At 47.3% G+C, this 27754-nt stretch overlaps 1 protein-coding gene across 3 annotated transcripts in view; it reads right to left on the bottom strand.

The window, feature by feature from the left end:
• Nav2 (neuron navigator 2) overlaps nucleotides 1-27754 on the bottom strand; it is a 245947-nt gene that overhangs the window by 32447 nt on the left and 185746 nt on the right. Inside the window, exons 14-25 of one of the 3 annotated variants that reach the window (XM_028787456.1) lie at nucleotides 25351-25809; nucleotides 24313-24378; nucleotides 22982-23026; nucleotides 20188-20348; nucleotides 18539-18727; nucleotides 13672-13724; nucleotides 12678-12701; nucleotides 12490-12564; nucleotides 7165-7248; nucleotides 6697-6808; nucleotides 5231-5376; nucleotides 1981-2153 (exon numbers count right to left, since the gene is read on the bottom strand). In XM_028787456.1, the coding sequence (XP_028643289.1) occupies nucleotides 1981-2153; nucleotides 5231-5376; nucleotides 6697-6808; nucleotides 7165-7248; nucleotides 12490-12564; nucleotides 12678-12701; nucleotides 13672-13724; nucleotides 18539-18727; nucleotides 20188-20348; nucleotides 22982-23026; nucleotides 24313-24378; nucleotides 25351-25809 (1587 nt within the window). The remainder of the gene's footprint in view (nucleotides 1-1980; nucleotides 2154-5230; nucleotides 5377-6696; nucleotides 6809-7164; nucleotides 7249-12489; nucleotides 12565-12677; nucleotides 12702-13671; nucleotides 13725-18538; nucleotides 18728-20187; nucleotides 20349-22981; nucleotides 23027-24312; nucleotides 24379-25350; nucleotides 25810-27754) is intronic. The other 2 variants (XM_028787457.1, XM_028787459.1) reach the window with 2 other exon arrangements.

The following is a 27754-nucleotide window of genomic DNA, read 5'->3' as shown; positions in this document are numbered from 1 at the left end:
CCCTTGGGACAAACCGCCTGGATTTTCTAGACTTCTCTGATTACTGTCTGCTCATCCCATAGTAGATGGAGTCAAGCCAGCAAGGAATTATAAAAATCTGGGACACTGTTGTAACAGAACCAGGAATGGTTCCTGGTGTGTGGGGGTGGGGTGGACTTGGGCATGGTATAGACTGTATTGTTCCATGTGGGAATATATGTATGCCCCAAAGCATGGTCCCCCTGTGATGGGCATCAGGCATATGAGGCCTTAGTCCCTAAGGAATGTCGGGCTCAATGTCCTATTCTTACAGACCACTGAATACCAAGTTCATGTCCAGGAATTGAGAACAGACCATGGGCTCCTTTTATCTCTCTCATCAGGCAATGCCAAGTCAAGATGCTCTGGGATGGATGGTGGAGACCTCTGTTGTCTTTACATCTTGGGAATCCCATGTGAGAGTCAGACTCTCAAGTTCATCCTCTCTTCCAATCAAGAGACTACAGCATGGCCAGGGCACACAGCAGACCAGCTCTCCAGGGCTGCCTCTTTCCTAACCCAGGTCCTTCCCACTGGACTCCTCCCAAAAGAGGAAAAGATCACCATGGAGACCCTTTGTTTTACTAAGGGGCATTCAAAGATGTAGATTAATTTAAGTGCTGTCTTCTCCATCCTGTCTTCCAAATACTCAGTATGCCATCCTATCTGCATTTCCTGCAGCCAGTGTATTTCTAGTGCTAATCTGTATTTCCTGCAGCCAGTGTATTTCCAGTGCTATCTGTATTCCCTGCAGCCAGTGTATTTCCAGTGCTATCTGTATTTCCTGGAGCCAGTGTATTTCCAGTGCTATCTGTATTTCCTGCAACCAGTGTATTTCCAGTGCTAAGCACCTGGACAGGGTAAGGGATACCATGCAGGATGCTGTGGGGCTATGCAGACTTAGGATCAGCTCCATAGATGTGCCCTCTATAAAATGAAGGGTGGAAGACAGAAGCTCTTCAATGCACAGGGTCTAATTGTCTCCCTCAAGAATCGTGTGGAGGAGATACACAGACCTCCAACAGAAAAACTGAGGGGTACATGACAAATCTCATCCTTTCTCTGGTATTCTCTCAGTGGCTGTTCTGGCCACGACCATGAGTCCTCTCTTACACACTGTCCCATCTTTCTGATGTCAACTCTTTTTGCAGGCTGCTTTTATCTGGTTTTTGACCAGTGACCCTAGGCCTACTGTAAATGCTCATGGAAGAGCCTTTCTAGGTGCTACAGAAATCCAACTGTGTCAGGTACTGAGCTGATATTCAGATACTGAGTATGTATCTAATAGTCAATACTTGGCCACCCCAAGCTATTTTGCTCTAGACTCTTAGAGCATTGTATTCCTAGGTAAGGCACAGGACTGCCTCCCTACACTCAACTGGAATGAGAAATCAAAGTGAGAATCATCAGCGAGGATAGTGTAGGGCAAATGGCTCTTCTCTGTGTAACTAACAGCATCTATAGGTCTCAACAAACTAGCTGTACCTCCAAAGAGAGAGGTTCTAAGTGCCACCTGTCCTGAACTTCCCAAAGGATGGCTCTTGGGATGAACCACTTTATGAGACCCAAAATCCTTTTGCTTTTTGAGTTCTATCCTCAGAGAAAACAACTAACACCTGATTTTTAATCAAAGAAGAAATGTACAATCTAAGTACCTTACCCCAGGGAAGCCAGAATTTTGGTAAAAACTGTCAACGCTCACACAAGCATCTCCCTTCGTATCAAAAGGGTGGCTGCTCTGTTGCAACTGTTTATCCTGCTCGACCCTCAGCATGGGGTAAGGTGACAACATGTACAAAGAGAACTCAAACAGTCTGCTGATGGTCAGCTGCCAATTATAAACAACGGCACACACTGATGCAAGCAAAGCCTGGCGGAGCAGGGCCATGCCACACGACAAGACTCCCAGCTACAAGAGCAGGCTCTTAGGAGCCAAAGGTATTGCCAATTAGACAGACTTACAGCGAGTTTGAGTGGGCGTTCCTCAGCAGTGGGGTAGAGCCTGTGGATCCGTTGTGTGGCAATTTTGGTGAGGAAGGCAATGAAGAATCAGTCATCTCTTCGATGTCTGAGTGAGAGGATGCTGACTTGGGGGACTTCTTCTTTCCAAAAGCTTGCTTGAAGGAGCTGCGTAACTGAATACACAAGATGGTCAGCTTGGTAGATGTGAGGCCTGAGTAGAGGCATGCTTGCAAAAGAGCAATTATCCGGACCACATTTCCCCCGTCAATGGCAAAGGCACCCAACAGGTCTGTGGGATCAGTGCATTCAGGGTAGGGAAGTTATTTGGCATTGACAGCTCAGGACCGGCCTGTGGGGGTGGGGCATTCCATGCCTACTCTTTGTTCCAGAATAGATGCCAACAGCAAGACAGAGCCTGGCTCAGCGGGTGCATATGGGAAGATGAGATTACACAGCAGTAAAGCAGGATGCTTGGATGTGGGGACAGATGTGGATGAGGTTAGTCATATCAATGGATGGGTTAGCTTGGTAGCTGATATTAAACTTGGTCTCGCTTACCTCATTGACCTGCCAGAGAAAATGCAAGCAAAAAAAAAAAAAAAATGGGGAAGGGGAAGGAAAAAAAAAAGACAATTTTTAACAGAGAAAGCCAGTGACAGGGAAAGCTTAGGACTTTTCAGATGCGACATGGCTCACAGTACACACCACACAGAGGCTTCTGGTGGGAGCGAAATGCTCGAGCAGCATGGGGTGGGTCAGGGGCATCTTCTTTCATCATGAAAGGAAGGGGAAGAACGAGCTGGGAGGGTCCCTACAACCAGACTCTTCCAGCTTCCCTCCACTTGCAATGGCTCCCCTGCTTTCCTCTGTGCCTGGTCATTTCCCTGCCTCTTTACAACCATCTATTATTCTGAGGGGGCAGCAGGAACACTTCCGTAGCGTGTCTGCATTGGCCGCAATCTGCTGCATCCACTTGGGAGTTCCTGCTCTGCGGCCATGAGAAAGCTAGTCTAACAAGCAGAGAATCTGGCCATCTCACTCCATACCCGAGAATCCCATAGCTGTCAATAGAACTCATTAACCACCATGGGGAAAGAAAAGCAGAAAAGAGGTAAGACCATTCCCCAACCCGAGGCAGACATGGAAATTCTGATGAGAACATGTGAATTAAACAAAACTCTTCAAGGGCCCTGCAACATGGACTTTTCTAGGCTCCAAACAAAAATAACCATACGCCACCCCCAAAAAGGTATTTTCAGAGTCATTTTCTTTCCTGAGGTCTTTTTTTTCCTTCAGAGAATATAGTCTAACAATCTCCTTGCTTGTGAGTCGTGAAGCCTCTCCCAGTGGATGTGTCTCATGTCTGACAAGGTACTTGGTGAGCCTGTGGGCAAACCCAGCCCACTGCCCTCTACTGATGCTCCTGTTTGCAGACAGAAGTCACAGAACCAGGCTTTGCCACACAAGCCAGAGAGTTAAACCCTCTAGTAAAGTGCCAGGTGAAAGTAGAGGTTACAAAATTTGGACAGAATTTGGCCTGGGGGGTAAGCTGAGAATGTCTATTATCTGTCCTTCCTGGCTTCATAAATGAGAATTGTCTAAAAGCAACATAAATAAGTTTCAATTCTTAGCTAGAAGAAAACAGCCATGAATTTTCTTTTTCTTTCCCTAAATGATAACAACAAAAAGTTATTATATAGATACACTATTATTGTTGTTGTTGTGTATGTGGTGGGTACCACCATGCATGTGTGGATGGCAGAGGACAGCTTTATAGAGTAGGTTCTTTCTATCTTTATGTGGGTTCTGGGGATCAAACGCAGGCTGTCTGGCTTGCATAGCAAGTGTCCATATCTGCTGAGCCATCTCACTGGCTCCGTGCTTTTCAGAGATAATTTTCTCATCATTTTGAGAATTTGACCAGACTGCATGTATCAACTGCATATTAGAGATGGCAACATAAGCTAATCTCCTCTAATTACAGCAAACAGGTTGCTAAAAAAGAACTTTTAGCAGCCTAAAGAAAAAAAAAATCAACCAGAGTAATAAGAGGATAACATGAAGATGGGCTGGTAGATCACCTCCAAGGTGAGTTACCAATAACCAACATCATGGAACCCCAATTCCTCTGTCACTAACCAGACCTCGCCACCCATCCAAGATGACACAGAAGAGGAAGATGTGTATGGCATAAAGGACATGACACCACATGAAACATGACAGTGTCAGAGCTGAAAAGAGCTCTGTGAGCCTGGCCACTTCAGATCTACCCAGGGTGTTCTTGGTAAGTGACACACCTCCCTTGATGCCTTGAAGCTGTGACAGTAGTCATAAAACTGGGCAGAAGTACTTGGGACTCTCTTGGAGAAAGCAGTCTTTCACACTCCAGGCAGAAAAATCAAGAAGTGGTTTAGGATTGTGGATAGCAACTGAATTAGACTCAACATTCGGGGTTATAAGCCTAAACTCAGGACCGCTGACCCCATAACACTGACAGTAAGAAACGTATTCATAGAATATGGTTATGAAAGTCTCAGTGAGAATGTTGGTTTGATATTATACAAGGCAATTATATAAACAAACAAAGACAGCCCAGCAGTGGTAAACACCTATAATCCAAGCAATTGGAAGGTAGAGGCAGGACTGTTGCAAGTTGGGGCTAGCCTGGTCTACATAATGAGTATGATGCCAGCTAGGCCTACATAGTGAGTGAGACCTTGCATTAAAAAAAAAAGTATATACATCAACAAGTAAAGATTATGGTTAAGGATGAGATAACTCCTGATATATGCTCAAAGAACTACCTTGGAACTAAGAGGAAACTATGAGCAACTTTGCTGAAGGCTGCGGGAAGGGGGGTAGAGCTCACCTGGGGAACACTTGCCTATCAGGCATGAGGCCCTGAGTTTCATCTCCACAACCAAGAACAAAATAGTAAATAAGGGTTGAAGACCCGCCAAGCTCTAGAGTCTGTGTCCAATGTAAGATGAGACAGAAATGACATCTACATGAAATGAAAGATGGGCACATCACAGTCTCATGAGGGGAAAAACCGCTTATCAATGCCGCTGTTTTTGCTGAGCACAGCATGGGTTTTGGTAAAAGGCCTACCCCAAAGCACTTCCTTGAATCTACTCTCCAAAGGTCTGTGGTTTTGAGGACAGGAGGCAGCCTGGGCTTTATCTGGGGACATTTATTCCAAGAGAGACTGTGGTTCAGTCCCTGAGAGAGTCTAGGAATGCACACTCACCCAGTTTTTCCTCTTCTTTTTCTTTGAGTCACTCTCTATATTGCTGCCCACGCTCGAGTGGCTGGTGGCACTATTGATACTGGAGACACTGTCAGAGGAGTGTTGCCTGCGGATGCGTAGGTCTGTAGCCTGGGCACTGCCATTTCCTGGAAAGCAAAGGGAAGGCATGTTGCCCATGAACCTTAGGATCCAATCTTGTGTCCCTAAGAATGGCTTCTTCTGATTCTAGGAAATTTTTACTGAGGCATCACCTCTAGGCCCCACTGCTGATGTTAAGAACCTTGATTGACAACATCTGTGCCCTCCCCCTTTCCCAGGGGGTCTATCACTTTGCATGTTACAAATGGAAGATAGAAAGCCTAAGGAAAATTCTCCAACACCAGCTCTCTACGCTTTGACAGAGAGGGAGATATGCTTTGAAACACAGCGGTATTCCCCAGTACGGGCGCCTACACTCTGTTGTCTTCTCTTTGGCCACACTAGGGATGGCACCCAGGCCTCAGGCACCATGTTCCTGTGGTCTCTCCTGAACTGTAGTCTGCTCAGTCACTCCTTTGATTGCTGCAATCCCGCCCTGCCTGCCTCCTTTGGAAGCACCAAGCCCACATCATCTCAGGCCCTCCACACTGTCTTCTCTTCCCTTCACCTCCAGTGCGCTTCCCTCTCCACTCTGTATGGCCAACTCTTCTAACCTTTCCCACCTCAACTCCACCATTGCTGTTTCAGAGACCCAGTATTTGGAGAACAGCTATGCCAGAAATAACGAGATGGCTGAAATCATGGTTGCAGCTAGCTTTCCTCCTATGGTTGCAAGTGTCTCTGATTCTGAAGAGAGTGTGCCACATGTAGAGCCAGAAGGTCTGAGGGTCCCTACCCACTTCTGTTCCTAACTATCCTTTGACCTTGGAAAACCACCACCACCTCTAAAGCATTTGGCTGTCATTAGCATCATGGGCAAAGGGCCAGCAGGGTCCTCAAAATATAGAATGATGAGCAAATTTTAAAGGGAGATCTCTTGGCCTGGTATTGGGAACACAGGGAAAGTCTTTTCTAAGTGCAGGGTACCCATTCTGCACCAAGTGTTGGTGCTGTTCAAATGGGTAGTGCTGGAGCGAACTCACATGGAGCCCAACAATTTATTAAGGTAGTTTACTAGGGCAACTAAGAGATGAATCCATTCTACTTTCTCTCCCATATGCATATTAAATAATCATGGAAGGATGAAAGAAGCCATAAAACACTATGGTGCTTCTCCATAAGAAACCTATTTCTTCTGTCTTTAAGATTGATAGAGAAGAGGATACGGTATACTAGCCATCTCTGCAGTGGCCAGAAGCAAGCAGATGAAAGGGGTCTCCCTTCTGAGACCTGCCCCACCCTGTAGTAGCAGGGGGACTGTGTCTGTCCTGCTCTGTGAGAGAGGCTGAAGAAAAGCCAGGCAGTCTGTCCAAGGTGTGTCTCATTACCTTTGCAGTTGAGCTCTGGCGTGTTAATCACTCCGTTAATGGCAGCCTGGGCAGCTGCATTCTGTTTCTTTAGCAGCTCGATGGTTTTTCTTAACTCATTCAGTTCTGAATCCTGAAGGTGAGAAAGATATAACAGGGACATCCCAAACCAACTCCATAAAGAACAACTTTGATGCCAAAGACAGAGGAGGGCAGTGACAAAGGAGTGTCACAGATCTGCCCTCACACAAGGATCTAAACACAATTGTAAAGACATCAGGGAGCACATAAAATGAGTGGCCAAGACCTCTAAATCCACAGAAGACATCAGGACCAACACTTGGTTGATCTAGGCTATATTTACCCAGTGGACCTACTCCTGACATTCAAACCCTAGTTTTGCATGTCCCAAACTAGTCTAAGACATACGTTAAAATCTGCAACTTTATCCAAAATGAAAGAGAGAGCAAACGGCGTCGCCAGCCTTACCTTCTGCTCAGCGGTCATAGTTAAACTCTGTAGTCTGATGGTCATGTTTCCCAGACTTTGCTCAAAGGCTGCCACAAGGTGAGCCTAGAGGGGAAGATGAGGCCTCAGTGACATCATCTCGAAAGGTCGGAGTACCCAAGGGAGAGTGGGTTCTCAAGATAGAAACCTATCAGAGTCTCTTCATGTGGCCTGTACAGGCTCAGCCTCCTTTTACCTCTGGGATCATTTAGTCTAGCCTTGCCCTTGCTCAAATACTTCTTTCTCAAGCATTCTTCTTCCCTGTGTGGCACTATTTCCCTATCCACTCCTTGTCTAGTTTTTATGTGTCTGTGTCTAGTGATACCACCAGTCTAGGTCTGTTCTCTCACTCTCATGAGCCCACTGTACTCAACACACTTGGAGGTTGCCGTTCAAAAAACATGGAGTCTGTGACTGCCAGTTATGCCACAGCACACTGTAGTAGGATCTGCTGTTCACCAATCACCAAGCTCATAATACAGGGTTATGGGAAGCAGGGTTATAGAAATGAACAGACAAAGTGGCTGGCTTATTTTCCTTGTTATAATCCTCATTAATAAAAAGCCACTGAGAGGCCCATCTGCTCCCTATGTGAAAAAAACCTTTCCCAGACCCCCCCCCCATCCCCCAGGGAGACACTTTCCCCCAGGCTCCTGCACACTTTGATACACTGTTGTTAGAACAAGACACCAGATGCAACATCTTACAGAAGGCTCAGAAAACGTTTCAAAAGCAGCCAGTTATAATTAGACCATGCATCCAATCTTCAGATGCTACAATGTAACGATATAAAACTATGAATGCTGGGTTCAGTGGATAGCCCAGCTGCTAAGAGTGCTTCTTCCACCCTGTGGGTTTTTAGATCAAATGGGAATCCACAGACAAAGCATGCCGGCTTGCTTGCCTTTACCCCCTTAGTCACCTTTCTGTCTGACACCTATTTCTTATTTATTCTTCCTTTGTGTTTTTTAAAGATTTTTGTTTTTATTTTATGTGTATGAGCGTTTTATCAGCATGTATGTAAGTGTACTATACACATGCAGGTCTGTGAGGAAGCCAGAAGGGGATGCCATATCTCCCTGGGGCTGAAGTGTTTGTAACCCACTCACTGTTGGTTCTGGGATCTGAACTCACATCCTCTGTAGGAGCTATTCTCAGGACCTATGTAAAGAGGCTCATCACCACCTGTAACTCCAGCTCCAGTGTATCCAATGCTCTTTCTGGCCTCAGTGGGTGCCTGAATACACTGGAGCAAGCAAACACACACACACACACACACACACACACACACACACACGCAAATAAAACATAAATAAATCTGTTTTAAAAACAAACAATAGCTAGGCGTGGTGGTACTTGCTTTTAATCCTAGCTCTTAGAAGGCAGAGGCAGACAGATCTCTGTTGAATTCAAGGCCAGCCTGGTTTACATAGTGAGATCCAGGCCAGTCAGGACCACATAAAGACGACAGACAAACAAATAAAAACAAAAACCAATGTATATCTTAGAACTGAGAAATGTAGTGTTTCTTGGTGATTCTAGGGTCAAGGTCAAGACGTAAGTATGCCAACACTAAGCTTGTCTGTACTTGAAGAAGAATGAACACATGATGTGTCTTTGTTGATATATTCAACTGCTGGTTGAATGAGAAATCTGGAAAATGCCATTAAAACCAAATTTAAAGGGTTGGAAAGATGGCTCAACCATTAAGAGCACTTGCCGCTCTCACAGTGATCAGGGTTCACTGCTCTTTCAGAGCTAGGAAGGACCGGCCGGGAGACTGGAGAGGAATCTGGAAAGAAGTGAGCCTTGACCACATGGTAAAAACCCAGAGGAAAAGGTGATCAGTGTCCCCAGGGAAGGATAAGTGTGGAACAGCAGGTGGGCAGGGCTGTGGAGTGGGCCTGGATCTCAACCTAAGAGGGAACTGCAGTGACTCAGACTTCATCAAGATAAGCTGGTTATGTCGAAGGGAAGCTGAGGCGTCTCACCTGTTGTCATGAAGCAGAGCCACCATCACATCAAGATTACATGGATGGCTTCTTTTTTTATTATACTCTCTACTTATCTGAAGTGGAAAAATACTTCTGTACTTTAGTATACCTTGACCTCAGGGGAAGGTCTGTCTGCCTATCTATCTATCTATCTATCTATCTATCTACCTATCTACCTATCTATTGTCTATCTATTGTCTATCTATTGTCTATCTATTGTCTATCTATTGTCAGGGTCTCACATTCTTCCTCAGGCTGGCATGTCAGTCACTACATAGCCTACATAGCCAGGAACTAGTGATAATCCTCCTGCCGCAGCTTCCCTTGGATTGGGATTATAGATATGGGTCACCGCCATACCTATTAAAGCCAATTGACTCAAGATGACCCATCGAGTGGAGGAACTGGGTCAGGACACAGTGTACTGTCCTCACCCAGAAGAGGAAGGTGAGAGGCTCAATAACTGGCATTCATTTTCAAAGCTCATCTGACTGTCACCCGGGATCCCAGTGAGATCGGTCTTCAGCTTTGTGAACCCTCACGCGCTGCAACTCACTCAAACTGTGTAAGTGTGTTTGCAGGCTCAGGGAGCAGCCACTTAGGCTCTGAAGGGTCAGAGATCCAGCTCTGCTGGCAAGCAAAAGGACTGCTTTTGTGTCCTCAGTACAGCTATAAAAACACGGGGGGTGGAGGGGGTGGCCGGGCCTAGCAGGGCTACACAACACATACAACAGCCTCCCCGCCAAGTGCCATTCTCACATTCCCAGGAAAAAATAACAAATGGAGAGCTATAAAAACACCAGCTAGGGCAGCTCTGAGTAGCTTGTCCTAGGAAAATAAACACGGCTTGATCTCCGAGAAAGATGGCAGATAATAAAACTGGGGCAGCTGAGGTGGAGTATGGTATGTGGTAAGAGTAAGTATTTATTTTAAAACAAAGCTGGACTCAGCAACTTCTGTGAGGTGTAATACACTTTTGGGATAATGTAAGGGGCCATAGTTCAACCTTTCAAGCACAGAGAATAGACCACCCCAGGTTCCTGGTGGCAGATCAGGGTGATGGAGGGATCAACCCAAGGTCATTGAGAAATGACTTGCACTTGCTGTTGAGTCAAGGGCAGCAACTAATGACTGTCACAAATCATGTCCCCCTTCCTGGGGGAAGGGGTGGTGGTGGTGACTGTCCACTTCCCTGAGACTCATTCAGTTCTGAACTCAAGTGCATACACTCAGTTTTCCACTTAGAGGATCTAAGCCTCTAAGAATTCAGGTCTGAGGGTGTTTCTCATGATTTCTTAAATTTATTGTCGCGTGTGTGTGTGTGTGTGTGTGTGTGTGTGTGTGTGTGTGTATACCACATTTAAGTGTGAGTGCCTAAAGAGGCCAGAAGAGGGCATCAGATCTCCTGGAGCTGGAGTTACAGGTAGCTGTGAGCCATTTGATAGGGATTCAGGGACCCTAACTTGGGTCCTCTGAAGAACAGCAAACGCTGTTAACTGCTAAGCCATCCCTCCAGTCCTCCATTGACCTTTTGATAGCAACACTGATGATGGGCTGGGTGAAGAAAAGGACTGCAAAGTACACAGTGGCCTGGGGTACTGAGGTTTTGGGAAAACAGAGGATTCCAGTGACCTACAAGAGTTTGGGAGACTGAGGAATGATGAAGACGTCTACACTTCCTGGGCTTGTAATTAGGCTTCATGTGCAGATTTAAAAGAGCCACACTTCCTGGAGTCAGTCAGGCTCAAGCAGGAATTAGCGGAGCAAAAACTCCAGGCAAATGACTACTCTGGAGCTTTGACTCACTCTCCTGGTCAAAGGAGTACAGCCTTTGAAGTGGCTTCCATTGTTAGTATGTAGCTGGGACCCACAGTGAGCTCCCTCAACCTCCGCCAACACCACCCCAGTACCCCAGGCTCTGGTTCTCTGCTCTGTGCTGCTCTGTGGCTGCACTGTGAACTCCTGGGCAGGAAGTCTGGCTTTGGAGCTACCCAGCACCTCCCAAAACTGCAGGTTTTGTCTTCTGAACCTCATGTTCTATGGCTCACAGCCCCTCAGTGGGGTCTCTCAATGGGTCTCCCAGATGGGATTGAGAGATTCTTGCACCCGCCCCACTCCATTTGATCCAAATAGCAAGTTCAGGGTTGCTGGGTTGACAGGTTTTTTTTTAAGGTCCCAAAGCCCCCCTCTAACAGCTCAGACACAGGAGTCCCTAACTTTCCTCTATATGGCTCTTTCCATGGCTCTGTCTTCACTTCCTGGCCACAGGTGCCAACTGGAGAAGTCACTCACAGTTCACTGTGGACCCTGCACTGACAGTTTGCTTTGGTTAGCATAGGGTACCCTTCTCCGTCTGGTGTTACTTCCTCTGGGAAATCCTTCCTGACTCTCTTGCATCTGCTCCCAAGACATAGCTTGGTGCTCCCGTGTTGTCCTCCCCATATGACAAGAGTGATCATGTACCAGGGAAACTGCTCATTTTGCCTCCCCTCTGCTCCAGAAGTGGCAGCGATTCTGCCTGCCTTACCGTTGGACTCACACCCCAGCGTTGCTGGCACTAGCACACATGGCCGGACAGACCAAGGCTGGCAGGGCTGAGCGCTGTGCATGATGTAATTACAGAGTGCTGGCTATTTATTGTGAAGCTATGGATGTCTTTCTTCCCCTGAGTTCCCTTGTGTTCTCACCTCCCTTAAGACTGCAATCATCAGAAAGAGGAAGGGAAGCGAATTAATTCTTAAAGGACTGCAAGCCCTGGTTACCTCGCAATTCAGCACAGGGAGATTATCATCCCACTGCTAGATGAGCCAAGGCCGACTCCAAAGTTACTCAGCTAGTCCCAAGCCATACTGTTAGCAAATGACCTAACACCAATGCCCAGAGGGCTAAAGCATGCTCTTGTGATCCCACAGAGTTACTTCTTGAATGTCCAGAGACCAATGGCCTCAAGGCAAGGCTCAGAAAGCAGATGACTATTTCCTGTCCCGTTTCCAGCTTCTACTCTGTCCTGTTCTTGCTTCATGCTGTTTTATCCCGTCTCTAGCTCCTACCCTGTCACATCCTTGGCTCCCTCCCTGTCCAGCACTGCCATGGGCTTCCACTTAGTGCTGTTTTCAGCTCTTATCCCATCCCTGGCTCACACCCTGCTTTGCCTGTGGCTCCTACTCGGTCTTGACTCCTGTACCCACACTGTCCTGTCCCTGGCTCCTACTGTGCGTGCGTGCGTGCGTGCGTGCGTGCGTGCGTGCGTGCGTGCGTGCGTGCATGTGTGCATGCCTGTGGTGTGCATGCGCGCTCTGGAATCTGTACTCACATTTGCAGTCAGCTGGGTGGTCAGCGCAGACACCTTTTCCTGGGAGGCATCCAGCTCTCGCCGCAGCTTTCGAATCTACAGAAACAGGCACAGGGTTACCTGCTTGGGGAGTCCCTTTCCAGACTGTGCAACATGGGATCAATCAACACTGATAATGAAAACGAGTCTGACCATGAAGTGTTCCTTACCTCTGACTGGCATTTCTCTTCTGGCTGTAAATAAAACATAAAGGATATTAGGACATCAAAGGAGAAAGAGCAGAGCAACCCAGCTGACTGGAACTGCTGGATTTGCAATCTTGGGAAAGCCTAGATTTTCTTTTTAAAGATTTATTTGTATTTTATACATATGAGCATTTGCCTACATGTATGTATGAGTGACCATGGAGACCAGAAGGGAACATTGGCTTTGCTGAAGGGATAGCTACCTACAGATAGATGGATGTGAGTCACCATGTGGAGCTTGAACTCAGGTCCTCTGGAAGAGCAGCCAATGTTCTTATCCACTGAGCCATCTCTCTCCATCTTACATCATGTGTAAGTGTGTGTGTCTGTATGTACAGATGTGATGCACTTCAGTGCAGGTGTTCTCCAAGCACAGTGGCATGGGACCCTCTGGAGCTGGAGTCACAGGGGGTCGAGAGCTGGCTGACATTGGTGCTGGGAACCAAAGTTAGGTCCTCTGGAAGAGCAGCAAGTGCTCAACTGCCAAGCTATCTCTCCAGCTTTTGAAATTTAGAATTTTGATTGCCTTTGTTTCTGGTATAATTCTGTAAAATGGGACAATTAAATCCACCCACCAAAAAGTCCGAATACAAGAGCATAGTACTCTAATAAATTAGGAAGAATGATGTATGTTCTGCTTGGGGGATGTAGCTTTCTACATGACCATGTGGATGTAAGGTGGGGCTACATATGAGTGTACTCATCTTTTACATGGGGGCCAGGGATCAGAACTTGGGTCCTCCCGCTTGTGCAACAAGTTCTTCACCCACTGAGCCCTCTCCCCACTCCCAAGGGGGATGTGATAACCAGTTGTTTGTGAATTTCAAATCTTTTTCTCCCAGGAGTTGATCCTTTCATAATGGGAACACTCTCTGCAGAGAGGATGTTTATAATTCCCCTTGACACACTTGATAACAATATAGGAGTGACAAGCACAGGCACGTTGATTTAGACTCACCGTGGAGTAGATGGACGATGTGCTGGAAACCAAAGACAGGGAGGATCCATGAACTGTTGGAAGTAAATAAACAGGGGTCAAAGGCTAAGCTGGCAGCCATGGAAGAGAAGAGAGGGGGGAGGAGGCAACCAGCATTTCAGGACACTACTGGCTCAGCCCCGACTGTGACTGTCATCTTGGCTCAATACTTCCTGGATTGGGCACAGGTCAAAGCCAAATATGAAATAAGCCATTAAGGAAGTCATTTTTAAAAATAGTACCACATTTATCTTAACTAGCAAAATAACATATGATTCTGGGGTTATATATTCATGTAACCAAATGTTCATACCACCGAAAGTTCAAATGCAGGGCAACTCAATTGTGGAGATTCTAACCGCACTCTTCAAAGCCAGCTTGTGCCTGCTTGGGACTGCACCCGCTCTTTGTCCAAAATTCTTCAGTGTTTTGACTGTGGGACAAAGCTGTCATATTTCATACCCTGATACCCTGCTAGATGCTTAGAGATAAATATTTTGAATATAAGAGTCTTTGGTCACAATAAACTCTGATGGCTTTGTAGCAGAGTATTAGTTAAAGCAGTGTTTCAGCTGAAGTATAAAGTCTTGTATTTGTACAATGTCTGTAAGAGAGGAGCAAGGGTGTTCTCTTCCTTTCTTTGTTACCAAAGGTTCTGACTCAGAACCATACATGTGGACTCTTAGCAGTCCCTCCCATCTCCAGCTAGAGGAGCTTTATCATGATCTGCTCTCATTCTGAAGCATGTCTTTTCCAGGCCCGGGTATCTAAGCTGCTTCTCTTTCAGGGAACCTGATTTTTATTTTCTCAGCTACCTTCTGGCAAGTTGTGTGGAAGACGGAACTAGCCCCATGTCAAGACATGACAGGGGTTTTAAGTAGGCACAGCTTTTCTGACTACAGGTGGAAAGCCTTATAGCTCTACAACCCACCAGGATAGGAGCATACTCATGACTGAGGAAAGCAGGGGTGGGGCAGGGCCATCTCTTCACCCACTGCTGAGTTCACCTGCCACTCCAGCAGTATGCTCAGCCTCACTTAGCATCTGGTAGAAGCTGCTGGCCAGTAAGATATTGAACAAACAGTTCTGGCACTTGGGAACCTGCCCACGGCATTTCTACTAAACCTTCCTTGACCTTCCTTTGTGTGGACCTCTCACACACATCTATCCCAGACTTCTTTCCCAGGCAAGCTCTAGATGGTGCTTTCCTGCCTCTGAGGCTCTGCCAGGGCAGCTCCTTGTCCAGGGTGCTTCTGAATCCTACCTGCTCGAATCCAGCACAGTCACAAGCTCCTTCTCCTCTCACTAGAGGTACCCACCTGCCTCTGAGGCTGAGGCCCCAGCAGAATTCACATCTACCCTCCCAGGTAATGCTAGACTCTAGAGCTACTCCCTGTTTTTCTACCAAGCATGACTAACCTGACTCACATCCCCAAAAAAGACACTTTAAGGTGTTAATAGCCAATAATGGCTTTCTGTGCTAACATGTCTACAGGTTCAGAAGTCCCAAGACACTTAAGCATGACACAGGCTGCAGTGAACAGAGTATTTGGGAGGCCTGTTGGTGAAAGAGACATGGGGTATCATGGAACTGTGTTCAGCCACACTTACAGGGCTGGCTCAGAGGCCTAAGCAGGGCAGCACACCGACTCTGGCTGCTGTTTTGTCTCTAATTTTTCCATGTCAAAACTATCAGATTCCTGGCAGTCAGGACTAGCTTATGGACTCAGGCAGAGGAAGCACATCTGGCAGACTTCAGGTGGAGGGTATTACTTTTGCTGTAATTAATGCCTCTCACTTGGAAATCAGCAATAGCAAAGCTATGATACGTTAGAGACAGCCTTCTTGACTATCTGAGCCCACACAAACCTGAATACGGTTTGCCCGAACTGCTGTGGCTGGCTGGCCTTGAAGATGAGAATCAGAACCTGGACAGAGGGGCCTGGATCCTCCTGGACCATGACAATTTCAGCTCCCAACCCACTAAAGCATGAAAGTGCTTCTCACTATACATCCAGAATTCTACAGCTGGACAGACAGAGACCATCTAAGTCTGAAATTTAAATGGCATGACTCGCTTAAGGCTACATAGCAATTCAGGCACTGCTGACCAGAAGTCTGGGCACGACTCTACTCTCTAGTGACCAGCTTTGCTAGCTTCTGTTCTTTACTTTAAAAATCCTTTAGGTGGGCTGGCGAGATAGCTTAGTAGGTAAGGATGTTTGCTACCAAGACTGACTGAGTTCTCTCCCCATGACCCATACAGTAGAAGGAGAGAACCAATTTCTAAGAGTTGTCCTCTGACCTCCACATGTTGAGCATAGCACACACACAAGTGTATGCTTGTACACACACAACAGACAGATATAATTTCAAAGTTAAAAAATTTAAAAAGAACTTTTGGTGTGTTTTGAAATGCTTCTCTAATCCTTTATGTAATGTTCCTATAGCCATAAGATCCAGGACTGTGAGGCCCCATAGATGGTGCTGATTACTGGGCTCCACTCCCCCTGTAATGGTGGTATGTGCTTTTAACTGCTCTTAACCTCTGGGCTATCTCTCTGGCCCCAACACTCATCTTAAAGGCACCTCCAACATCTCTCTCTCTCTCTCTCCTTTTTTTTTTCAGAGCTGAGGACCAAACCCAGGGCCACTGAGCTCAACCCCCAACCCACCTCCAATATCTCTTAAGTGTTCCTGTTCCAAAGTTGACTTTGAGATTACACCAAGTCTGTGGTAATGAACTTCCCTGAAACACTTCAAAAGGTGATAGCTGAGGCACACTGCATATACTCTACCTGGTAGTATTCTCTACCTGATGGATTCCCATCACCTTCAAAGTGGAAAGTGCTCGTCAAACAGCACCATCTCACAAACAGCACTGCTAAGTTTCCCTAAGCTTCAATCCTGCCTGACAGCAAAGAATAAACATTTCCTGGCCAGGCATGAGGTTTGATTTCCCCGAGTTTCTCCCATATCACTGGTAACTTATAATTCAAAATAGAAAAAAAAAACCCTACACTTAAAGGAATTAAAAACATCTAATTATTCAAGCTCTATTCTGTTTCTTTTATATAACAGCTTTGCAAGGAATAAACCCAATCTGATGGCAAAGTACCCAAAGATGAAGAGGCCACATCTTCCTGGTGCCATAACAACTTCCTCTCTCACAGCCTTGGCAACTCTGGGTTATCATGAATCATGTGATTACCAGGCCTACTTTTCAACTGATATCTCAGATGGTCTGCAAATCGGGCTGCCTGGTTCCAGAAGGACTGCCTAAGAGCTGCCGAGAGTGAGTCTGCTATGGTCCCCGGCTATATACATGTACACTTGTCAGGACAAGTTTCAGTACTATTTTGTGATTCCTCCAGGCATGCACAGGACATAAGATGAGGACAGCACAGGACACACTCTACATGGGAGCTGTCCTCAGAGACAGAGGGAGACACATTGCAGCTATTCTTGATCAATCATGGACTAGAAAGAGCCTAAGACAAACTTCCTTCTCCATTGCCTTAGGGTAGGTATGTGCCCCCACTGTGCTGCTCAAAGCCAGTTTCCAACCCTTAAATCAACAAAATGCCCTCAGTCACCCAGGCTCCTCTTTATCTTCCAGCTCAGTAGTTTCCATATAAGGGATTACAAGCTTGCTCTGTTCAGGGTTGCTGGGGACATAAATCTGAGGAAGAGCCCCAAGTCCCTAAGATTAGCCAAGAAGTGTCTGCTCTGTCCTGAAAGCCCTTTAGGCTTTTCTTAGAACAGAAACCACGAATCGGAAGTATGTCTCTTGTATTCCCTTCCTTATTATTTGGGGTCTCCTATTGTGAGCACACAGCCTCTTCCCCACCTTTTACAGGGACTGAGAGCTGAGGGAGTCATCTATGACTCGCTCCTACACTCTCTCCTGCTTTAGCAAAATGGTTCCAACAGAGACAGAGCCCCACTGGCCCCGCTAGTTCATGAATCCTCATACGCAGCTTGGATGTCATACCCACAGGCTACAAAGCACAACAGCTAACAGTTAGCTAAGAGCTAACATTTACATGTGTTATCTCTGAATTCTTACAGCTCCGTAAGCCAAATGTTATCACTTTCATTTTTACAGTGAAAACGGGAGACAGAAAGGTGGAGCATCTGGCCTGAACTCTGGTATCCGAGGAGGGCTAGAACTGGGGTTCACTCTTGGTCAGCCCACCTCCCCTCTCTTCATTACTCCTTGCTCAGCCTGCCTCCGGCCCTCCCACAAGCCCAGTGTTTGGAGAATGGGGTGCCTCTGAGGCAATGTCTCGGGTGAAGGAGCAGAGGGTGAGAGAAATGAAGTGAGTTATGAAGGTAGCTGACAAAGCAACTCACAGAACTTTCCTTCCATAATTCTGATTAAAAGGAACAAAGCTATAAATGTCCATGGTTGGCAGCCCAAGAAGGAAAAGGGTAAAAACTGAGAATCTGTATCTTGAGACAAGCTAGGAAATACTAGATGGAAATAGGGCTGCCTGCCCCCGAAGCTGCGGGGCACAGGGAGATGAACTCAGTGCAGTCTCTGCCAACAGAGTGAGCCAGAAGCTGGGCTTGAAGATGGAGATACACGCCAAGAAGTTATGGCCCAAGGCCAGGAGAGGAGCCTCAGGCAGAACTCAGTCAATGCCGAGGGTCCTCAATAGCTGAAGAGGACCCTCCTCCCTAAGCATCCCGAAAGGTTACCTGAGGGTCAGATCTTCCTAGTGAGAGCCCTCATCCCTACCCCAGAGGCAAGGGAAGAGTTGTAGTGACCAGAGGAAGGAGCACCATCAAGCATGTCATGCCACGCCAAGAGACCTAGTAGATGGCAAACTCCTTCATTCCTTACCTTCTTCAAACCCATCCCGGAAGGAGCCCGATCGGCTCATTGTTCGGCTCTTCTCATCCAGAGACATGGAGCTGTTCCGGAAGCGGCTGTCGGTGTAGGGGTCATACTGGCCATCCGCGTTGGACAGGCTGTGGGTCCTCAGCATTGTTGGGTTGGACAAGCTCATCTGAGTGACAGCGGTGGGACTCGCTGGAACCAGAGGAGCAGAATGAGATGCTGGATATCCATACCTCTGTTTGAATCCCAGACGGGTACCAGGGAGAGGCTGCTTATCACTAGCAGCGTGTGTGCCTGCCAACTTCACTCCCTTGTCTATTTCTAAAAGGTAGTCGCATCAGCATTTGAGTTACAGGCTTAGAGCTAAAAATATGGGAGGGAAGGCGGGTCAGTTCCAAAGCAAGGCTCAGGGCCTCACGTTCCAACTTGGCACGTTCAGGCAGGCCAGTGTCACCTTCCAGGCATGAGCTAATTACTCCCCGGGTTCATCTGAAACAATTCTCTGTAAAGCCAAAAGCCCAAAATAGTCCAAATAGGCTTTTGATCAGATAGGAAGCATTTGTGCATGACAGGGGCCTCTTGCTGCAGAGAGTTATGGCTGGGAACGAAAACTACAAACCTAGGTCTCACCGCTCAGATGGGAATCACCTCCCACGAGCAGGCAGAAGAGACGCACTTCCCTGAGCTAAGCTGAGCTTCCTCATCAAAGCCCTACCCATGGTAGCCAGGCACGCTGTATTTGGACGTATACATTTAATAAAGGGCAAAATTACATGTCTGTGATGACAAGATCACTTAGACTGAATGGGAAGTCTAGAACATTCGGAAAAGCTTCTTCTAAATGGGGAGACCAAAAAGGCTTTCCCTCCACTGACCAGTCCTCAATACCCACCTGCATTCTATTACCTCAAGCATCTGCTGATAGAGGCACCCAGCTCTTTCCAGTAACTAAAGATGGAATCTCTTCCACTGTTTGCTGATTTGCTACAAAGCTTTAGACCATTCTCTCATACCTTTGTCTGTTGGATCTGTACCTATGTGTTTGTCTCTAATAGAGACTCCCTCAGGATTCCAGTGGGGGCTATCACAAACCCTTCTCCCCTCTCAGTGTATCAGTCAATGCATTAGGTCAGCAGCAGTCATTTCCAGGAACACTTGTTCATTAAAACTTATTTCCGGCCTGATACAGGAATAAGGAGTAGACTGGAAGACAGTCTTTCTTCACAGGTCCAAGAAGCAGAATGTAATCGGAGTAGTGGGATGGTGTGCCCTCTGCTATAATCTTACCTATAACAACCAGAGGGAAAAGACTATGTGGGTGTGTCTAACCCTCACATCTTACAACAGGAGGCTGTCATCTACAGAGTCCATGCTCCATACCGTACAACTGAGTTACAAAAATATCATACACACAAATCTCATAATGTTTTAAGTTAAGGTTTGGCCTTTATTTGTGGCCATCCTAAGTCACATGGTAACCCAGGGGCCTCATGTAATTGAAAGTACCCAAGACTTTGTGATTTTGTTTCCTTGACTGTACAGCCAGGGGTGCTGCTCAGATATTGAGAAGGATGTGGCCACACGTCTGTTTGAAAGCACAAGATAACCTATGCCCTGCAGAGTGGATCTGTGTGGCTCAAGTGGCGACTCACCAAGCTGAGAGAAGTTGAATCTTGTTCCTGAAGGAGAAGTGACACTAGAGCCAGAGGAAAAAGGGGAGTTGGTAGCAGTGTCCTGCAGGCCCCCGGCTGAGTGGGACCGGAACCATTCTTTGGCGTCTTCCTGCGTGCGAAGCTGGGAGGTGGGTGTATACCTGGAAAAAGAAACCAGGCTGGAATGAACAGCCTTTATGAACATGCATTCCCCACGGCTGATGAGGAGCGGGTACAAAGAAAGCTATATTTAAGGTGGGGGGAGAAAATAGCTCAGATCACTACACGCCCTGAAACCTATGAAGTTTCTCAAAACTTTTTTTTTTCCCCTACTTGGCTGCATCTGGGGAAAATTCTAATTCTTTTCAGCGTGCAGGGGAACACCTAAAAGGGAGAAAGACTGGGAATGCTCAAAAGAGCCATCCCTGGGTGTGACTGGAACATGCTGGTTCATGACAGGGTCGCCTCAAAGCCCCCTCCTTGACAGGAAGAAGCAGTAAGAGGGTTGTTGTCAGAGCTTTGGGGAAGTTTTAATGAGCTAACTGCTGGCATCTGCACGCTGCAGAACCAGTGAACAGTCATGAATCATTGTGTGTTAGTGGGTGGCATTTGAAGAGACCTGGGGTGCTAGCATTTACAGTAGCTGCTGCAGTTTTTGTGATGTGGCGGTCTCGTATAGCCCAGGCTGCTCTTGAACTTGCTATGTAGCTATAGATGACCTTCAACTTCTGATCCTCCTGTATCTGTCTCCCAAGTGCTGATACTAGAGGCATGACTAATCATGCATATGTTATAAAATGTGGGGAATTGTGGGTTGAACTCAGGGTTTTCTGTTTGCTACACAACAACTTTACCACCTGAGCCACATCCCCAGCCCCTTAACTGCTACAATGTAGCACTCGCAGGTTTCATGAAAGAACCACACGCTGCTGTGTTAAATGTGGGGAAGTCTTCAGAAGTCATGTGGTCCACCCCCGTGGGTATTCCAAAACTGAAAGATTTACCGAGCATCTCTGATAGATGAAGTACCATTACAGGCATCATCTCACTGAGACTTCAGTGTAGCCAAGAATACAACACAATGAATCCTGCTATACGCTCTGGGAAACTGGAGACCACAGAGCTGAGATTCTAACCCATGCTTGTCTGATTCCAAACTCCACGCTCTTTCTAACCAGAACATCTGTAGTGCCCACATTGTCGGAGTACACCATTGCCAGGGCGGCTGCTGATCAGGAATCTGCTATCCAATATGAGTATGTTAAGGAAGCAAGCTAGACAGAAAACCGGTATGAATAAGAAGACGGTTTTCACTCTTATTGATAGATATACACCCTTGAAAGGCACATTGGGTGCCTGGAAATAGTTGTCATAAAACTGCATTCTGAATGTTTAGACAATCAATTTTAAAAATCTAGGGCTACATATCTTTAAATAATCTCTTATAGACATGAATACAGCATTTCAAAATGTAACTACTTAAAAGTTAGCTTCCTAACTCTTTGGGTAAAGGTGGGTCATGAACCGATCTCAGTTGGTAGAGTGCTTACTGAGGGCCCAGGAAGCCCTGGGATCAATGTGCAAGCCTGCAATTCCAGCACTTTGAGAAGTGGAGGCAGGAGGATCAAAAGTTCAAAGGTCATCTGCAGCTACATAGCAAGTTCAAGGCTAGTCTGGGCTACATGAGACCCAGTCTCAAAAACAAGGAGCGATGATGGCATCACTCATTAACATATCCAGCTGGCACACACAATGAAAGGCCCTAGTGCAGAACTCTGTTGGGAGGCATCAGCGCATGCCTTTTCGAGTTGATACCCACCTCACATTAACAACGTTCGAAATGTTCTGGGTCTTAAGAGCCATGGGTTATTAACTAGACACACACAAGACAACAACACAACATTTCACTTCATGTGAAAATACTTAATGCTTAATGCAGGGTGAATCCAGGGCTACAAACAGCAAGGCTTTTTAGAAGGCAGAACTGACAGAGGTCCACGGGGACCGTGAGCAAACTGGAGCACCTCAGGCTGGTGACACAATGACATGATTTGAGCAATCACGACTTAGAGCATCCTGTTTCACCAAGATGAGCACCAACAAGCAGCGCAGGCCTGACTTACAACGGGAGCAAAGACATTCTTTTCTGGCCTTTGTTTCTTTTTCGTTCCACCAAAAACCAATCATATGCGTTTCTGGATGGGTATTGATAGCTGACCCATTCATTGATTAGGACATTAAGACAACTATTCAGTGATGTTCTATAGCAATAAAGGTATTTTAAGTTATCATTATTGTTATTGTTATTATTATTATTTATTATTTGGTGGAGCTTGGGATTGAACCCATAACCTTATGTATGGCAGGCAAATGCTCTACCATGGAGCCGTATTTCCAGTCAGAAGCAGCTAGAGTTTTAAAATGGGGCCAGCTAACAAAGCAGCATGCTCTAGGTCATAGCCTCCTTTGGAAGCAACTGTGTGTACAGACAGTCATGAAGTGCTCAGCGACCCTCCTGGCAGCCCACCAGGAGCAGCCGCTGCTCCTAGCTCAGGGATACTGGTTGTGAGATGGCTCGGTTACATGAAGCTTCACAAAGCACATACCCTGCTCAAGCAAGTAAGCCACAGATGGAGATATGAGAATGAGGGGGTCTGTCATCCAAAAATCCAGCTGCAGTGGCCAAAGCAGGGACCCCAGCCGAGCCCAGCCCAGCCCAGCAGCTATGAGAGGATGACACAGCCAAGCTCCACAGCCACAACAGATGGCATGGGTACAAGGAGGGGACAGATACCTGAGTCCTTTCTTAGGCAAAGTGTTCCTATCAAGGTGCGGGTCACTGTAGGAAAGTTAAAACAAAATCAAGAACTTCAGAGAAGCACAGAGGACATGGGAGAAGGAAGGCAAGAAGGCTGAGGAGAAGCACAAGGACCCCCAAGGGACAGGCTCCCGCCACCAGCCAGGCATGCAGCACGTCCACACAGTATACAAAAGAAACCTGGTCCTGTCTGCATCCACGCCAGTGTGTACATCACAAGGTGAACCCCAACTGTTCTTCCTTTTCCACAGGTTCAAAGGCAAGGCAGAGGCTGTTATCATCTAGAAGCATGGCCTGTTCTGCCCTGTGTCCCACCTGTGTACTTCCTCAGTTCCTCTCCCGAACCCTGCTGCCTCTGGCAAAGGTTTCAAGAAGGGGCAGAGACTCATTGGAGGGTTTCGAGAGGCAGCAGTCTGCATATTTGGAATTCGTGTGTGATGAAGTAAATTCCAGGTCCCTCTGAATGTCTCCTTGTTCCTGCCCAGCAAGGGCGTAGCCAGGAGCTGAGCCCTGGGCAGGAGCCTGGGCATGTTGGAACTTGCTGATAGAGTCAAGGCATGTGAATGTCTAAAGCGCAGGGGTTTAAAGGCTTGGTTTCTAAGTCTGACAGAAACAAAGTTTATGCTGTGGATGGGGTGAAGGGGGTTTCCATTAATTTTTCTCCCCCGAAGCATGAAACAACATCTGCTTGTTATGTTTGGCCAAGCCACCACTCCTCCAGAAACTTCAGGGTCAACTTCCATCTCTGAGGCCCACCCACGGCTGGGGGCAGACCCAGGCTTCTCGAGTTGAAAAAGCCCCAACCCACCAAGCACTCTGTACCATTATCACTGCTGAAAATAGACACACACAACACGATATTCGGAACAACAAGATGCGCCAGACTGCAGCAAAAGCGTTCAAGGGAGAAGAGCCAGCTGGGCTGGGAGGGGTGGGGTGCAGGGGAGAGACAGAGGTGAGGGCCAGGCTGCACAGTGGGTGGCAGACAGTATCTGGAAGGGTAGGGAGGAAAAAGCAAGACTCGAGGCAGGAACATGCCACAGACACCACGGGGGATGCCAGTGAGAGCTCCTGCAGCCCTGGGTGAGCAGTGGGGTTTGGGATGGCCACGCACTTGCTATCTTTCCCTGGGCTTTAGTGGATAGTGGAGCAGGCCCTCACTGGCATGCCTGGCTATCAGAGTATACCAAAGCCACAGACACAAGCAGGAGCCTCAGGGCCAACAGCCTTGCACAGAACAACTGGCTTGACAACAAAACAGACAGGCAGATGAACCCAGAGGTTCAGGAGGCCTACAATGTCATTACCTGTCCTGTTTCCTGGGCAGAGTACTTCTGCAGAACTTAGGGCTAGCAGCAGGGGAAGAGAGAGGGCTAGAGGTCCAGGCAAGTCGAAAACAAGAGAAGGAACATTAGATGGAAGGAAGAGGAACTGTTATACACAATGATCAGAACACTTTTCTCATTCCCAATGCTGACCCCAGCTTTGTTTCCCGTGTCTGGTCTGGAAACCAGACACACCCCAAGACTGGAGCAGAATCAAAGCTCTGCGGACTCTTGCAGGTTCTCCGTCTCTTATCACTGTGACACCAAGCATCCTCAGCTGTTCCCAGGTCACCTGTCCTGCTCGCTCAGTTACATGGGAAGAAGAAAGAAGGAGCTGAAGCTGGCAAGCCTCAGCAACGGAAGGACATCCGATGCTGAATGGCATTTCAGACTATAGCATAAATATGTCCCTTTCCATCTGGTGGCTCCAAGCACCAAGGAAAAGAGATAGCAGGAAGCAGTCCAGATGAACTCTCTCCTAAACTGACTCCCAGTGGCAAGGAACACTTATTACAAAGATCAAAACCAAGCTGGGCGTGGTAGTGCACACCTTTAGTGAGCATCTGGGTGAGCATCAGGGTTTGGGATGGCCCACTTGCCACCTTCCCCTGGGCTTTAGCAGACAGTGGAGCAGGCCCTCACTGGCATGCCTGGCTATCAGTACTTGGGAGGCAGAACAGGCGGATCTCTGAGTTCAAGGACAACCTGATCTAAAGAGAGAGTTCTTAGACTGAAAAATGAGGGGAGAAAGAAAGAGAGAGAGGGGGGGGGGGGTGGCAGGGAGGGAGGGAGGGAGGGAGGGAGAGAGAGAGAAGGAGGGATGGAGGGAGGGAGGAAGGAAGGAAGGAAGGAAGGAAGGAAGGAAGGAAGGAAGGAAAGAAGGAAAGAAGGAAAGAAGGAAACAAACAAAGAAACAAAGAAACAAAGGAAGAAACAAAGATCAAAACTTCCCAGGCAAAGGAACCCTAACCTCCTGTCTGTATCTATGGAAGGAAAGCTTCCTAAGGGTGTAGCACCAACCTTTCCGACAGTGTGGTTTTCACACTGCTGGTGCGGACAAAAGGCATCAGGGAGTCTTCCTTAGTGGAGGCGACTGGACCAGGGGAGGAGTTGTGACTCAAGCCCCCTCCGCTGCCGAGGGATATGTCAATAGACTCACAGCTGGTGTGCAGGCTGCTAACAGACTGGAAGCCCAGGCCATCCTTGCTCACTGCTGACGAGCTGGTACCCCAAGTGAGGCTGTTAGAAGGGCCGGAGTGGGCTGAACTGGGGCTGGACGCTAGAGGAGACTGGTTGAGGTCCACGTTCTTACTGTAGAGAGGACTGCTGCTCCCACTGCTCAGGACACCGCTGCCTGAGGGGGACTCTAGGTTACCTTGCTGGGTCATAGAGGCATGAGGGTTGGAGATGACCACTGCGCTTTTCATGGTCTCGGCTGTGGCGATGGGGACTTGCTTGGTAGGCTTCCCACCAAAGAGTCTGCGAAGAGACAAAGGGTTGTGTGGAACAAATACCTGGGGCCAAGGTGGGCAGAGCTACTGAGGCAGAGGAGGCCATGAGACCCTTGGGAAGGGCAGTGGTCTCTCCTGTAGACTCACTAGGGTCGCTCTAGAGAAAGGTTTGCAGTTAAGTGGGGCTGGCTGCTGGTGCTTCCAAGGGACCTCTTTCTAGCTCTAGACAGCAGCTAGCACCCAGCTCTAAGCCCAGGTGACAAGAAGTTCCATAGGCTTAGCCACACTACTCCACAACTTTGCTTCCCTTTTCTCTCTCTAGCTCCTACCCAAGAAGTATGAAGCCTTGGGACTTGGTTTCTTTGGTTTCTCAGCCTAACACAAAGGTCAAGACCATGAGCCGACCCTGCTGGTAGCCCAGGAGAAATATAGACACGGGTATATGAGCAACAGAAAAGCAGGGTCCCAGAGAAACTGTGTGTGCTAACACCATTCACAGAAACATGCTGGGTCCACAAGACCTCAGACCAGGTACACCAGTACAAATTGCACCTCTGAAACAGACACACATAAATGCCATGTGTGACATCTGTACAGGGAAGGCACAGGGACCTTCTCTTTCATGGGCAGAGAGCCCTCTGGTGAAACCAGCTCCAAGCCAGAGGATAAATTAGGTAGGGCCTAATCCTACACTCAAAATGTGGTGAAGGGAACAAGTCACCCTGAAAACTGAAGAGAAGACTACATGTCGTGACAGGCAGACAGCCTTTCACGTTGCTGCCTGGAGTGATTTGAGTCTGACTTTGAAACAGTCCTTCAGATCTCAGTATCTGAGCCACAAGGGGGATGTATAACCCTCATACAATATCTAATGGCAGAATCAGGGAATGCGTTATCCTGCTCTGAAATCTGGGCATCAGGATGGTTGTACCCTCTCGTTAGGCAGCTGTGCCTCCCTATTAATGGGCAACTCATTTGATGGTCAAGTTCTTTCCATCGTTAACCAAGTTAACCATCGTTAACCATCGTTAACCAAGTTTCACCTGGCGTCCCACCCCACATATAAATCCACGTGCTCTGCTGTCTGAATGCTTGGAATTATTTGAAGGGAGTTACCCATCTCACTCCACTGAGGGCTTCTCCTTGCCACACAGTAAATGCACAGCTAGACCACCAGGGAGATTTAAGGAAAGAGTGGGTGAGGAGCCCTTGTGTTTTTAAAGATTCCTGTACACTAGCTTGAGGGTCTAGCAAATGCCAGTGTAGCCTCCAAAGGAAATCTGAAGACCACATTTCATTCTTCTCCTCGAGGTAAAAAGCAGAGAAAATTTTCATTTACATGGTAGTGTGATAAAACAGCAAAGAACAGCCCCAATTGGACCTTCCCCCTTTGAAAAAAAAATGATTACCGGAATCATAATGATCAAGTCTAGACAGGGCACTCCACTCAGATCCTTCTACCTTTGTGTGAAACTCTTCTTCTGGGGTCTTCAGATATCCCTGTTCACCCTCAAATATGGGTTCTGGATCTCACTTCTATTTTCACAAACCTCATCTTGGGGTTTGTCATGACCCAGAAGGCAATGTGAGAGCTGTTCAACTGCCATTCAAAAATGGGCCAGTGGGGACTGGAGAGGTCCCTCAGAGGTTAAGAGCACTGGCTGCTCTTCCAGAGGTCCTTAGTTCAATTCCCAGCAACTGCATGGTGGTTCACAACTATCTGTAATGGTATCCAGTGCCCTCTTCTGGCCTGCATGTATACATAGAGATAGAGCATTCACATACATTAAACAAACAAGTAAACTGTTCAAAAATGAGCCAGTGGCTGAGTTTGGTGGCTCATGCCTTTGATCCCAGAACTTGGGAAGTAGAGGCAGGCAGATCTCTGAGTTTGAAACTAGCCTGTTCTGCATAATGAGTTCCAGGACAGCTATGGAGACCAAAAAAAAAAAAAAGGAAGGAAGGAAGGAAAG

The sequence above is a fragment of the Grammomys surdaster genome, unplaced genomic scaffold (assembly GCF_004785775.1).
Source record: "Grammomys surdaster isolate TR1022 unplaced genomic scaffold, NIH_TR_1.0 125635, whole genome shotgun sequence".
Taxonomy (NCBI): Eukaryota; Metazoa; Chordata; class Mammalia; order Rodentia; family Muridae; genus Grammomys; species Grammomys surdaster.
Note: the sequence above shows the minus strand (reverse complement) of the source record. Positions and strands in the feature narration are given on the sequence as shown.